Here is a 16,404-nt window from a genome sequence, read left to right as displayed (position 1 = left end):
CTTCATCTTTCAACAGGATGGTGCTCCACCACACTTCCATCATGATGTTCGGCATTTCTTAAACAGGAGAATGGAAAACCGATGGATCGGTCATGGTGGAGATCATGATCAGCAATTCATGTCATGGCCTCCACGCTCTTCCGACTTAACCCCATGCGATTTTTTTCTGTGGGGTTATGTGAAAGATTCAGTGTTTAAACCTCCTCTACCAAGAAACGTGCCAGAACTGCGAGCTCGCATCAACGATGCTTTCGAACTCATTGATGGGGACATGCTGTGCCGAGTGTGGGAGGAACTTGATTATCGGCTTGATGTCTGCCGAATCACTAAAGGGGCACATATCGAACATTTGTGAATGCTTAAAAAAACTTTTTTTGAGTTTTTGTATGTGTGTGCATAGCATTGTGAAAATATCTCAAATAATAAAGTTATTGTAGAGCTGTGAAATCGCTTCAATCATTTGTAATAACCCTGTATACAAAATAATTTGTTAATCATTATTATGTGCTTTCCATTTATTATAATGTTGTGCTACCAAGAACCGACGGAAGATTCTGTTAATACGATAAAATGTGCCACAACAGCACAATTATCCGTCTTTTATAGTAGATTACTGAGTTAAAAATATTGTGCATATTATCTGTGGAATGTAAAACTAACTAACTACACCACTGGCAGACAGCAACTGTGATATATTTTCATAAAAAATATTCACTGATGAGGCAAACTGTCGGTATTTTTGCATCTTTTGTACTTCCAAGCTTAACAGTTTATACTGAGGTAGTATGCAGCTTGTGAGATTAATATTACTCTGGTGTGTGTGTGTGTTTTTCATACTTTGCAGCAATTGCAGTATTGGATATTATTTAGCAGGTGATCAAGCTTTTTGTTGTACAGGAAAGAGGACAAAACCCCTGTGGGATGAAGGTGTGAACAGTAAGTTGGTATTTTGTGCCTTGTGTGGAGAATGGTGTTCCCAATTGCATCACGTACTGAAGTCTGCTGATTTTAAAAGCACATGCTTCTTGTGTGTTTTTTGTGTTGATGTTACTGACACTGTCGGATTTAAATTTTTGTGGTTATCATCCCATTGAGTCTATTAATAATCTCTTATTTGGACTGTGTTAATTTGTGTTATAATAAAACTCTGAAGTAAATTTACCTAGTGAGATTATGCAGTCATATTTTTTTCCACATTGTGATTACAAAAAATGATGTAACTGTTAATATGTTCATAATTTTTTCTTATTTCTATGGAAAGATTGTCATTCCTTTAGTGGTACCCCATTTGATAAATGGCTTAACATTGGACTAATTGTAATAAACATATAATTTACTAGTACTTATCTGCCACCCTTCACCAGCACTTTTTCCAGTTTGGCATGAGCATTTGTGTATAAGTGTGGCTTTCTTTATGTTCTTACCTATGGTAGTGATAAGACATCTCCACCAAGTTTATTGTTAGCATACATAAAACCATAAAATTGATGATAAAATTACATGAAGCTCCAACTTACTGGATGTTTCATATTATGAACTTTTAAGCCTGAAAGACTGTTCACCATAGTTGTCAGATCTGCAGATCTGAATGGTTTTATTATCTAAATTTGTGGCACATTTTTCAGTATTTTGAGACTGCAATATTTTGGCTGAACTAACATTATAAAGATGGTAAATACTGATACCCTCTAAAAAATATAAATACAGTTGGACATTGATGGTACAGGAAATGCGGTTCACACTGTGCTATATTTTCAGGCTGTATTGGCAAATTCTCATAGGGACACGAACAGCAAACTGCTGCAACCTTGAACATTCAGTCTGTAAGCTCATAAATTGTCCACTTCTAAAAAACATAATTTTTATTAAATGAAAACAACAGTTTTTAGGCCTACTGGCATAGCTAATTATTTCACCATTCAAAAGAGTGTTTAGTGTAAGGTGTACCTTGAGTAACAGCAATGGCAAATCTGAAACAATATGTACATCTTCAAAATTGAGAAGGTAACAAACAGTACTTTGGCACACCTAGAGATCACACTACTGATATATACAGACTGTGTACACATTGCTTAGCAGACATGAAGGATCACTTTTAAGGAAATGAATGGTATACAAGCAAGTAAGTAGTGTTGTTACATGGCACTGTGACAGTATAAAGGTTCTGCTCAGTCTTCTGCAGTCATTCCTCATGACTTTATCTTTAGGGCCAGTAATATTTTTAATTTGTTTATATTTTGCACTGACATTTGCTCTCTTCACTGATTTCTCCCAAAAACAATACCAGGTATCACAGCAGAAAAGATATCTAATAGCTTACAGATGACTGATTTTGAACTTGAAAAAGTGACTAACTATTTCCTTCATTTTGTAAATGAATTTACTACAGATCCTTCTCATAGTGTCCAACAATGGATGTGTTCCTATTCATGTAAGTAAAATGATACTATCAGATATTGCCTGTTTGTTTCACAAATAGACTCTTCACATTATTTCACATGTATCCCATCTTAGGAACCCAAAACTATCTTCTTCTAAAACTAAAAGGAATAATGTTGCCTCAGACTGTACAAAAGAAATGACAGTTCACACTTAAAAGACGAAACACATCTACAGTTACCATGACATCATCATTAGTCCCAGTTTTCCAGTCACAGATTTTGTTACATGTGGGTATTCATGGGTTGTCAAACCTGGTAAAGAAGATGGATGTTGCAGCAATTCGTGTTTGAAAGAGGAACTCCCTCAGTTTTCCCATTGTCAGCTGAATTTTCTTATTGGAAGATGGTTTATTTTCCTTTTCTTTTAAATGGCATATTCTGTTTACACATTTGTTTCATCCAGGAGGCTTGTGCTAGCCTTTTCAAGGTAATGAGTAAAAATAGCTCTTTTTGCATTGCAGGAGTATCAGCCATAATCTTAGTATCAGCAAACAGAATTGGCTTCATACTCCTTTTCTTTAGAACCATAACTTTCACCTATTGCTTTCATTGCTGTTTCATTTCTTGCATGAAGTAGTTGAGCCATCCGTCATCAACAGTAATAAATTGGGGCACACAGTCAGTCAGGTTACTTTTAAAATGCTGGGTGTGCATATTTAAAGTTCCAGTTTCAAAATGCTGTAGAAAGAGAACCAAAGCTCAGAATGGCATCAAATTTGAACAGTATATTTTTGGTGCAGGGGAAACTCATGTAACATAAAAATGTAACAAAAACTGTGCCAGTAGATGGCGCTGTAAGTGTCTGGACCTACATGGGGTTGGCTACAAATGCCAGATCAGTCACAATATGACAACTATGATTTGAGTTGCACATTACACTACCTGTATTGTTCAGTGTGCATGACTGCACAAGTTCGGCAGGTGACAGTTCTGGCAATGTTAGTTAGGTAAGCTCATCTACCATATCAATGTCATACCACATTGGATGGGAAAAATCAGTTTGTAATTGCCCCGAGATAAAAAAAAACCTGCATAAAAAGTAAGATTGCATTTGTTTTTAATTGTCTTGGCACCAAAAACCTTATGAAAAATCAAAATTACTTTGGTTTCAAACTGTCTGGCACAAGACATGTCCAGTATGCTGCCCATCAATTTTTGCCACAACCTGAATCTGAGAAACGTTCCACAAAAGATCGGAGTGTCCTGGGGATCACATTTGGAATGTTTTATGCAATGTGTGTTTTCAATTCAACTGGAGAACTGAACATATCTTTCAGATAACCACACAGAGAGGAGTCACATGGATTAAGATTAGGTCATCTGGATGGCCAGGCTCTAAGGAAATGACAGCTGATAATTCTAGCATTTCCAAAATTCATCTGCAGCAGCTGCTTCATTGGCTGTGCAAGGTGTAGAGGAGTGCATCTTGCATAAAAATGATCATATCCACACATTCACACAGTTGAATGCTTGGAATGGCATTGGTGTACAGACTCTCATAGGTTTACCAGTGACAGCACAGGTAACAGGACCTGGAGGACTCATCCTCTTGAAAAAAATGTGATCCTATAACAAACAGTGCTGTCAACCCAGACCAAACAGTCACCTTTGTAGTTGGAGTGGTACCATTTGGTATGTGCACAGATTTTCCATTACCCATATTCTACAGTTCTGTGTATTGACACAGGCTTGGGGATGGAAATGGACTTTCTGTCCACAGAATGTTCCATTGCTATTCATTGTCCAGTTCCTGTGTTCAAGAAATTTCAGAGTGAGCTTGCTGGCAGGTGAGCAGGAAATAGCTCCTGAACATGGGTGATTTTGTATGGATTGTAATGCAGTCTGTTTCATGCTCACAGGCATGTCCAAAATTTGGAAAATTCCCAATGCACTGCATGTTCGCACACCATTGCTTGACCCCTCCTGCAGTGCTGTGGTCACATCTTTGACAGATGTCAGGTCAACTGCGTTCCTCCCTCTTCCACACTGCACTTCAAAAGAACTTGTCTTTTTGAATATTGTAATTATTTTCTGCAGACCCTTAGCAGACATAAGACAAATGCCTTTTTTCATACCCTTCAGTGTCCTTAATAAAAGAGCTTTACCAGTAGCACGCAATTCTTCATGAAGACAGTTGTGTTGGGTGTCTTGGAGGCCGTGTGATTCACATCTGTGGTGTACGTATTCTGATGCTTACAGTGCCATCTATTGGTCAGATTTTCATTTTTTTTGTTCCACAACATTTATCCCTGCACCAATAATATTGTGCTCAAATTTGATATTATTCTGAGCAATGGTTCTCTTTCTCCAGTATTTTGACACTGGAATTTTAATTAAGGACATCATGTAGTCCAAAATTATATGTAAATGCATTTCTGCATTAATTTTTGGTGAACATTCAACAATTGCGGCATTCAGCTGTATAAAACTTATTCGTGGTTAATTTTTCATATCAACTGTATTGTACACATTTTTCCTTTTGTTGATATGTAGCTACACTTTTGTGGTGTCCTTTAAGTGTTTGAATTCATATGTGGCTACACTTCTTTTGAAGGTGATCACATGTTTCACAACTGTTGAAAGTGGAGTAGCTCCTTATAAAACTTTCCCAACTTTGGATGTACTATAATCCAAATCCAAGAATTTTATGATGGGTTGATATTTCAGTTTTCAACATAACTACTGTACTTAAAAAATCTGTATCAACAGAACAGTTCCACAGAACAGGTTTGTCACTTGACTTTTGTTGTTTATGGAATATAAGGAAAATAAATGTTTATTGACATCAACAAATCTCTACACGTCCATGAAATTCTCACCTTGCCCTTACTATCTGACTTATGTCATAATTGAACCCGTGTCCTGTGGAAGTTCAGTTGGTGTAAATTTTGAATGTTTGTGAATGTGATGAAACAAATGATAATTCCTAAGCTTTGTAATACAGTGATACATGTGAAATATTGATGCAACAATTCGAGAAAAACAGTTTGTGTGGCAGCACCATTGAAAATACATATTTGGTAATCAACAATAGAACAGAACAATTTTTCACCCACATGTTAAATACATGGTGAACAAATGATTAAAAGTCTGTACTGTATTCAAAGCACTGTCATTTAGTTCACACAATGGATACCATCATCATTTTGTAGTGCAGGTCTAGGCGGTGAACAAATTTTTTTCAACAGGCTTCTTGGCTTTGTTGCCAGCACAGGCAAAATGAAAGTGATGAATCTCTGAAATTAAATAATAGTGATCGAGGAAACTTTCAAAAGTAATTAGAACTAAAGAGGAGGGTAACATGGCTAACTGACCATGTATAAATGACTTGTTAACAATTTAAGAAAAATGAAACTTCTCATTCTGTCTAGCAATGACCATTAGAAACAATTGTCTTCCGTTAGAAAATGGATTACCATAAAAATTTGTGGGTCTGACTAATTACAGTGCTTCAAATATTCCTGACCATGGAAGGTTCTTGCATGAGTACAAAGCAACCAATAGCACTTCCCTCTAAAATATCATCTGTGCAGCCACAAAGCTTCAGGAAATAAATGTTTCAAAACTACTGTACATGCTTGGATATTTATGAACTTCCCTTTGAATAAATTTTGAGTGACATGTTAAGATCTGTTGATAGCACAAAATACTTCATGGGAAAATTGTTCCAATAGTTCATTGCAATGCATAAGTGATAGAAAAAAATTGCATATACACTACTGGCCATTAAAATTGCTACACCACAAAGATGACGTGCTACAGACGCGAAATTTGACCGACATGAAGAAGATGCTGTGATATGCAAATGATTACCTTTTCAGAACATTCACACAAGGTTGGTGCCAGTGGCGACACCTACAACGTGCTGACATGAGGAAAGTTTCCAACCGATTTCTCATACACAAACAGCAGTTGACCGGCATTGTCTGGTGAAACGTTGTTGTGATGCCTCTTGTAAGGAGGAGAAATTCGTACCATCACGTTTCTGACTTTGATAAAGGTTGGATTGTAGCCTATCACAATTGCAGTTTATCATATCGCGACATTGCTGCTCATGTTGGTAGAGATCCAATGACTGTTAGCAGAATATGAAATCAGTGGGTTCAGAAGGGTAATACGGAACACCACGCTGGATCCCAACGGCCTCGTATCACTAGCAGTCGAGATGACGGGCATCTTATCCGCATGGCTGTAATGGATTGTGCAGCCACATCTCGATCCCTGAGTCAACAGATGGGGACGTTTGCAAACTACAACCATCTGCACAAACAGTTCGACGTTTGCATTAGCATGGACTATCAGCTCGGAGACCATGGCTGCGGTTACCCTTGATGCTTCATCACAGACCGGAGCGCCTGCGATGGTGTACTCAATGACGAACCTGGGTGCACGAATGGCAAAACATTATTTTTCGGATGAATCCAGGTTCAGTTTACAGCATCATGATGGTTGCATCTGTGTTTGGCGAAATCGCAGTGAACGCACATTGGAAGTGTGTATTTGTCATTGCCATACTGGCGTAACACTCAGCATGATGGTATGGGGTGCCATTGGTGACACGTCATGATAATGCACAACCGCATGTTGTAGGTCCTGTACGGGTCTTTCTGGTTACGGAAAATGTTCAACTGCTGCCCTGGCCAGCACATTCTCCAGATCTCTCACCAATTGAAAACGTCTGGTCAATGGTGTCTGAGCAACTGGCTTGTCACAATACGCCAGTCACTACTTTTGATGAACTGTGTTATCGTGTTGAAGCTGCATGGGCAGCTGTACCTGTACATGTTATCCAAGCTCTGTTTGACTCAATGCCCAGGCATATCAAGGCTGTTATTACGGCCACAGGTGGTTGTTCTGGGTACTGATTTCTCAGGATCTATGCGCCCAAATTGCGTGAAAATGTAATCACATGTCAGTTCTAGTATAATATATTTGTCCAATGAACACCCATTTATCATCTGCATTTGTTCTTGGTGTAGCAATTTTAATGGCCAGTAGTGTGTATTATATGAAAAAGAAACAAGTTTGAAATGTCAATTAAGTTGATTTTATTTGATATTTATAATATTGTGTTCATTCTTTCAACTGACAGCATTTCTAACTCCTATATGTATGTCTGGATTATAAACAGAACTGTTGCTTATCATTTTTGTGGGACTGAAACACACACCTGAAATTGTTTCCATGGTAAACATGTTTAGTTAGTTTAGTGGAAGTACCAGGAAATCTTGTACTGACTACAACTGCTGTTCTGATATTGGCATCTCCTTTACCTTCCTCCATTCATACAAAGCTACAGTACATTTATAAATATTTACTCAAAGCACCAGTTATGCACATGTGTCTGATAAAAGCTCTGGAGATTTATCACATATCGATTTGCAAGTTTCCTTTCTGCAGTAAACAAGATGATACTCTCTCTGAATGTGAAAAAACCAATGTAACTCAATTACACCCATGAATGTGTCACATGAGAGTAAATGTCCTTCATACTTCCAGAATGAGATATGTGTATTTTAATAGATCTGCAGGTAGAGAGACCAGTTGGTGTCCTCAACCTTCCCCACTTGTGTTTTTGAAAGAGTGCACTTGTTAGAGGTCAGAAATCATTTTGATCAGGGGTCTCAAGAAGAACAGTCAAATTCATGAAAAACTTGTGAAGCATCTATGAAAAAATGGAATACTGCTGCAGGCTCCTTAACAGCACATTTTAATTGATATACACTGTCCCATGGACCACTTTAAGATGCACAGGAAGAGTGTGTGTGAGGTTCTATAAGGTACAGACAGGGGTATGGAGCCACGCCAATTCCAGTGCCTTGGCCAGCCTCTCTAGGGCTGGCAGTTGAGGATTCTTGGTGAGAATAGCCCAATTGAGGTGGTCATACAGATTCTCAATTAGGATTAAATCCAGGTACTTTGGTGGCCAGGGGAGTACATAAACTCCTCCCAATGTTCATCGAGCCATATGTGTACACTGTGATCTGTGTAACATGTTGCAGTGTCCTGCTTGCAGATGCAGTTGTGCTGAGGAAAAGTAAACTGTGTATAGGAATGGACATGGTTCCCAAAGATAAGTGCATACTTCTGTTGGTCCATTGTGCCGTCCAGAATGATGGTATCACCCAGGGAATACCACAAAAATGTTCCCCAGCGACGACGGTTCCTTTAGGTTACAAGGTGTTTTCCTTCAGACGTTTCACACTGTAAACCTCAATGACCATTTGTCTGATGGAGCATAAAATGTGATTTATCTGAAAAGGTCACATGTTGCCACTCGGTGGACATCCAATTGCTGTACTGGTGTGCAAATTCCAACCTTCATCGTCAGTGAGCAGCAGTCGGCTTTGGTGTATGAATTGCATCTGCTGCACAGGCCTGTACACAGGAACTTTTGCTTGAACGGTCATTGATGAGACACTTTCAGTAGCCACCTTATTTCATATGGACAGTCAGTTGCTCAACAATTGCACATTTGTATGCCCGTACACATCTCCCCCTCATCTATGGCCTGTGGTGTACCACAGTTGTTTCGGCACTAGTTTTGGGTAGCACCACTTTTCCATGCACAGTATACTTTAACCACAGTGGCATGCTACCAGTCTGCAAATTTAGCCATTTCAGAAATGCATCTTCCCTTTGCCAAAAAGCCAATGATTGTGCCCTTTTGGACATCAGATAAATCACTCCCTTCCTGCATTATGACAATGACTGCACTGTTTTCAGCATCCCCCAACACGCTATATGTAAACCCCCCCCCCATTGTTTCTGCTGTATGTGGCTGGTTATTACATCTTGACATAGAACATAGGTGGTGATCAAACGAAATTGACTGGACCGTATTCATAGTTTTATTAGAGATACTCTCTAAGGAATGCAAAATTTGATTGTTTCTAATGCCTGCATTTTTCGTTTATCTCCCAAAGTACACACATAAGTCTGTCTTCATGCATTTAGTTAATAACTAAACTGCTTGCTTATGAAAAGGAAGGGCATACAGTCACTCACCATTTAGATTATCTTCGGAAATGAAGACATTGTATAAATTTGTGTGTTGCTCTTCCCTTCGATTATATGATGCTTCAAAATTCTTATACTTGGAACCTTAAGACAAACAGCAGCACGTAATGAAAATAATGCCTGCAGAAGCTCTCTGTAAATACACAATAAATTTGAGTTTGGTACAACAATGGATTTTATTTCCAGAGACATTCTCAAAATCCTATTATATCCTCAATGGCAGCCATGAACAGACTCAAAATACTTCATGCAAAAAGTAAATGTACTGTGGCTCCAAGATAGTTGCTTATCTTTCAATTTAATGCCTCTTCAGCAACTTGTGCCTCAATTTCACGAGTTGTTTTCTAGAGCATCTTCTCGTAATCGAGAGCCCATTGAGGCAATCGGTAATCTACAGAGATCATTTGTATTCGTGCCAGTTAAATCATCAGAATTAAATTAAATCTCACAGTTTCTACTTGTCACTTTTCTATTTCTGCAAACAGTAGTACTATGCACACAGTGAATACATGGCAAAACTACAATCTGTTATTCAGCCCTTGGCCAAACTGAACAAAGAGGCACAAAGGCTCTTTGTGTGTATGCTGTGTAACCACGATGTACAAAATGTACTTACCTTTTTGAGACATTCATGAGGCGTCCTTGTGAGAGAAACATTCAGAACTACTCAAGCTTCTCGTGATATGCACATCAGTTCCCCATCCCCAGTAATTGCTACAACTACATTAATTCCACTGCAGAACTCTAAATGCCCCTTTCACAACTCGTATATTTCCCCAGAAATTCTGTCATTAATAATAAATTGTCCTGTTATGTATTTTTCATTCATAATGGTGACGATTTCTCTTACTTCATTTGCTGATACTGTTACTACCCTGTAATAATCTGATCATAAATGAATGTATGTTTCACTAATCATTTCGAGGGCTGAAATTAACCAGTTCGTCTCTCTTTTCATATCCTCTGGTTGCGCTACAATTTATGAACTTCAAGCATCCTATGCCCTGATTCATGTTGTTGTTGTTGTGGTCTTCAGTCCAGAGACTGGTTTGATGCAGCTCTCCATGCTACTCTATCCTGTGCAAGCTTCTTCATCTCTCAGTACCTACTGCAACCTACATCCTTCTGAATCTGTTTAGTGTATTCATCTCTTGGTCTCCCTTTATGATTTTTACCCTCCGTGCTGCCCTCCGATACTATATTGGTGATCCCTTGATGCCTCAGAATATGCCCTAACAATCAATCCCTTCTTCTAGTCAAGTTGTGCCACAAATTTCTCTTCCCTCCTATTCTATTCAATACCCCCTCATTAGTTATGTGATCTACCCATCTAATCTTCAGCATTCTTCTGTAGCACCACATTTCAAAAGTTTCTATTCTCTTCTTGTGTAAACTATTTATTGTCCACGTTTCACTTCCATACATGGCTACGCTTGATTCATATAATGTGTATATTATCAATTTTTGTTTGAGAACATCTTCCTGGGCAGTCCCACATTGAGGTGTTAACTGGTTTTATGTAGTGATTTTCATTCCATTCTAACCTTATACAAATGAATGGTTCTTTAACCAACAGTAAGAGAACGCTCTGAACTTCTGTTCCATTTTCATTAGGTTATTGCCAGACTGGGAGTGACTCATTTTGGAATCCTTCAAAGAATAATTGTTGATATTCAGGGATATATACTGGAATGATCATTCAAAGCAAAAAGTCCATTAAACATGGACTGTAAAATGCATGTCTTAAGATTTATGAGCACTTGATCATTAAATGAGATCTGTTTCACATAGCAAAGCTGAAGTGCTCATAGCTCTCAAGGTATGCATTTTAGAGCCTATGTTTAGTAGATTTTTTTTGCCTGAAATAATCATTCCTATTGTATCCCTGAGTACTGAATATTGCTGTGGGACACTTTTTTAAATTATTATTATTTAAAAGTTAATCAGTGCCAAACCATAGACCCCAATGACTTTCTTTTACACATGTTATCAGAAGTGAATGCCATTATATTAAACGGATTGATGTTTAGTGGCTTATTATATAATGTTGAATGTAAATGTCCTATTAGCTTAACATACTGACTTTATGTTGTCACATATCACACCACAATTACAATTGTTCGTTATTTTTAAGTTTTGAGTGACTTTTGTGTGTACATTAGATTTATTCACAAATTTCCTGATTTTTGTTCAAATGCAAACATATAATTTGCTTATATTTAATCTTATCATCCACAGGTTTTTTGCACGACCAAAGAATGAGGCAGAGGGTTTGCTTCTCGGCTCAGATGACCCAGATGATATTGATGTAGACTTCAGTGGCTTTGATAAGAAGAAGCAAGATGTTATACAAATGACACCAGTTTGAAGCTTTGTGTGTCTCAAATGTGTTTCTTGCCATAAAGATAGGTCATTGCAGACTGCAGGAGACCTGCATGTTGTCTTGATCCATGATTCGGGCACAGGTGTTCCAGCTTAGTCACTAAAAAATTGTACCTCATGTAAATGAAATTCTGGCATTTTCTTGTAATGCTTGTCTTCCTATACTTAAACTGAACAGTTAAGATTACAGAGCTGAAACCACATGTAACCTCTCATGTTTGTAAAGTAAAATAAATAACTTATAAGGAAATGGATTTTGTGATGTATTAGTAGTACTTCAGTTGTTTCACAGACCACAGAAACATTGTACTCCTGGTATTAGTCAACCACAATATTATTGCCCATGGGAATGAGGGCACTATGGTCAGCTTATTGAAAGTTTTATCATGACATTTCATGAGGACACACTGAAAACCTTGATAGTGTATGCACAACTGTCGTGAAATCATTCATAGTGCCATGCATTTTTCTGAGTCACCACTATGTCTGTTTACTGTACACTGTGTGTTACTGATAATGGTCATGAGAGGCCAAGTGCAATAATATTGTGGTCAGGTAGTAACTACTGACTACATTTACAACAGTTCCATTTATTTACAAATGACTTGATTGTGATAAAAGCAGTTGTATGTACCTATTGCCACAATATCTGGCTGAAAACAGTACTTCTGCTCTTCATCTTAGAAGAGATTATACATGGTAAATCAGTGTGGAAGTGTCTAAACCTTATAATAGGATAAAATATCACTTCAGTTGCTTAAAGTAGCAAAATCTGGTCTTTTAAAGCATTCCAGTGACATATATATGGTCTTTATTTTTCGTAAGACAAATAATCCATTGCAAAATGTTGCAGACTGGCTGTAGCATTTCCCCACTGCCACCATAATGACCACTAATGAATAATACTTCTTACTGGCAACCCAATTTTAAACATTATGTTAGTGAAACCAACCATAACAATGAATTGCGTACTTAAAATATCAGCAAGTGATAATGGTATGAATGTTCTGATATTTACTGTTTTTACTTTTATGTACAAACTAATTATCTTTCTATAATGACAAGTACATCAAGATTCTTACTTTTTATTAATGGTCATTCCAATACATTTTATTAATTTTATGATGACATTTTCATACATAGCATAAAATTGTTCCAATAGATGTTCATTACATGAACACTGTAGATTCATTGAAAATAAAGTTATTTATTAACACTGTTTATTAAATTGTAAAAATGTTGAAGTGGCAAAAGAAATGCAGAAGAAAGTAAAACTGTATTTAAGATCTGCATAAAATTGTTTTATATTAAATAATTGACTGTATTACTACATTTTTCTACCATATTATTGTACTAGGAATAATATGAAAAATTGGTTATTGTATAGCATAGGTACACATGTGTACATATGAGGAAATACAGTGGATATGCATTCATTGCAGTCTGTTTATAAATAGAAAAGAAAGCAGGTTGCAAACTGGATAAAATCCTTTTCTTGCATTTAGCAGTACACAGCTATGCCTTTATAAACATTACAGATGATTATTGTGAGAGATGAAGTTACATCAACACCAGAAAATGCTGTGTTGCCCTACCTTCTTTGTATGTTAAAGATGGTTGAAGCAACGTATAAATATGCATATATAAATCTCAAATGACTACGACTCCACAGAAACGGGGCATACCATAAATTATGTAAGTGCACACTTTATGGTCTTGGAAGAAATTTATTTTAAAGGGGTAATGTGAATACAGCCAAAGGCCTTGCAGTAGTGGTAACACCGGTTCCCATCAGATCACCAAAGTTAAGTGCTGTCAGGCTTGGCTAGCATTTGGATGGGTGACCATCTGGTCTGCCGAGCACTGTTGGCAACTCTTGTGAGGAAAAGGAAGGGAGCTACTTGACTGAGAAGTATTGGCTCTGGTCACAAAAACGGATAATGATCAGGAGAGAGGTGTGCTGACCCAGCGCCCCTCCATACATGCATCCGGTGACGTGTATAGGCTGAGCCTATTTGGATGGATTTTAGACTATGAACATAAGTTATGGGTAGTATCAACAGGGAGATACAACTTTTTATGAAAAGAATAGATTGTCACCATGTAATGGAGATGATACGTCACAGATAGGAAGAACAGACAGCTACAAGACCGTGCCGATTCTTGGTGCTGCATCTCGTGTCCTACATTACTCCTGACAGTCTCTTTGTTGTGCCTATCACTGACTCAGCATCTCTGTTATAAGGTGAGTAACAGTCTACCCTTTTTGCAGTATTGTCATTATTCCTTCCTGGATTTTCCATTATTTGATTTCAACAAGGAGAAACACACATTTTTGCATGCTAATGTATGAATGCAGCATAAAACGAATGGGGCACTCTTGTCACAGGCCAGGACAAAACTGTCTGCTTCTGGGCTGCATAACTGCCCCCACATCGTCGTCGTCGTCGTCGTCGTCGTCGTCACCCACCAACACCACCATCACCAACCCCAATGTAAGACTGTTAACTGTGTTAGACATGACACCCTTCAAGCAAAGGAGTTACTTGATCATGTCACCATCAGATAGATCAAAATAGAATGAACTAGTTAAATAGCATGTGGGAGGAACATTTAAACAAATTAAGATATCTGCTTGGATATTATATGCAGGAGAATGCCACAGGAAAATGATGTCAGGAGAATAATTTATTGGATTTAAGAATACTGAATTAAGCATAATATGTTTTTCTCCTAACTCAACACTTTTTCATAGTCACTGATTCTACTAATAGTCACTTCTTTACTGTACTCTTAGCATGGGAAATAACTCTGCAACTGGTTCAGTGTAACCAATTTTATCATACTGATTCCAATAAATACTAATTACCCACACATACCAGAAACAGACCTCAGTGGTCATTACACTAGCTCAAACCCTATGTGTGAAATTTCTTTGTGGGAAGTTAGATAATAAGCACAACTGAAACTTTGATAATTTGAATTAGCGGATTGGTTTTAGCAGGTTATCAACTTTAGAAATCTGTACAGTAATAAATAATTCTGGCGAAAACAATATGTTATTTTACATAATTTCAGTTCATTATGTAATAATCATCTGTGATAATGAAGTCACTTAAGGTATATTTAAACAAGCAGTTGAAAATCACTGCAAATTTTAGTAAAGTGTTAGTTATTACCTAGATCAGGTAAATACCGCATAATGAGTTTTATAAGCAGTGTTTATCAGCTGCAACTCTTAAAATATTTAAATAACTTATTCATCAACAATATTATTAATGTAGTCATGTGGATATTAAACAGAAATCTCTAGTGCATTTATTACTACTGCCAAAATTTAGCTTTGATTTCTGTAATTAAGCTGTGTTCCTGTTCTGAACATACATAGTACAACATAATATACTTTGGCTAAAAAGTTTTTCATGATACAGTCCTATGATAAAAAGTTGTTTAATTGACATGTCAAATCTGGATAAAGTCCCAGGCTTTTGATGACTACCTCCATCATCATCATTGTCAGGGGCAAATCTGACTTCCGTGAAAGTGGTGAGGCTCCCACTTTTATATCCAGAGGATGGCATCTGGTTGGCTGGATTATGTCACAGTGACATCATGGAGATGTCACATACTGAACTGTTGTCCTCTACATCCATAGATTATGTTTGCACACATTATCCAGAGTCACTTGCGACACCATCAGTCGCTCCAGGCAGTGAACTATAAGAAATCTTTCTCTGTGCTCTTTCCGTGTCAAGTGTACACTTCAGTGGATTGCTAAGTGCATAGCCAGTGTCTCTATTAAAGTTGTTTTCACTTAGTCTAATTTCAACTGTGTCCCTCATTCAGTGTGCAAGCAAGAATTCTTATATGTTCAAAGAAAATCTTGTGTTTATTTAACAGGCTGTGCTTGTCCACTGCAGATACCTCAAAATTCCTGCATTTAAGGTGACACAGAGATCACAAACTGTGCATCCAAACTGACCACACAAAACTTATGCTGCTTGCTCAAGGAATGTCATAAGCCCCAGCACTGTCAGGCCAAGATTATCTTTAATGGGTCACAGCTTTTGGATAATTTTGCTGGGTGGCTAGTATATAGTATATTGGTATGGTCCCTTGCCTGTTTGGACTCTGCCTATCTTACTAGTTGTTACACCAAAGTCATCAGATGTGTGCTATTCAATGTACAATGTAAGATGCCAATGATATTAAAGGATGGATTCCTACTAACTACATAGAGCAAGCATTGAGTTGCAGACAGGCACAATGAAAAATAATGGTAGAAATGTCTGTCTTTCGCAGGACGTCCATCAGAAGTAAAAAGCACATGTACGTTCACCACACACACACACACACACACACACACACACACACACACACACACACACACAGAGAGAGAGAGAGAGAGAGAGAGAGAGAGAGAGAGAGAGAGAGAGGGGGGGGGGGGCACTGATGGTATTAAAGAATGGAGCAGGAAGTTATGCAATATGGTGTATTGTTCTTACTAGGTATGTTTCTCAGTTTCACTGTGCTATTGAAATATGTTCCTTTTAATGTTCCA

General features: G+C 37.6%; 1 protein-coding gene across 4 annotated transcripts in view; it reads left to right on the top strand.

Moving 5' to 3' along the window:
• LOC126100531 (copper-transporting ATPase 1) overlaps positions 1–12,093 on the top strand; it is a 589,098-nt gene extending 577,005 nt beyond the window's left edge. For all 4 annotated transcript variants that reach the window (XM_049911146.1, XM_049911149.1, XM_049911147.1 and 1 more), the window contains one exon: positions 11,700–12,093. In XM_049911146.1, the coding sequence (XP_049767103.1) occupies positions 11,700–11,829 (130 nt within the window). In that variant the 3' untranslated portion in view covers positions 11,830–12,093. The remainder of the gene's footprint in view (positions 1–11,699) is intronic.
• Positions 12,094–16,404: the final 4,311 nt, after the last annotated feature.

The sequence above is a fragment of the Schistocerca cancellata genome, chromosome 9 (genome assembly GCF_023864275.1).
Source record: "Schistocerca cancellata isolate TAMUIC-IGC-003103 chromosome 9, iqSchCanc2.1, whole genome shotgun sequence".
Taxonomy (NCBI): Eukaryota; Metazoa; Arthropoda; class Insecta; order Orthoptera; family Acrididae; genus Schistocerca; species Schistocerca cancellata.
This window is presented reverse-complemented; position numbering and strand designations above follow the sequence as displayed.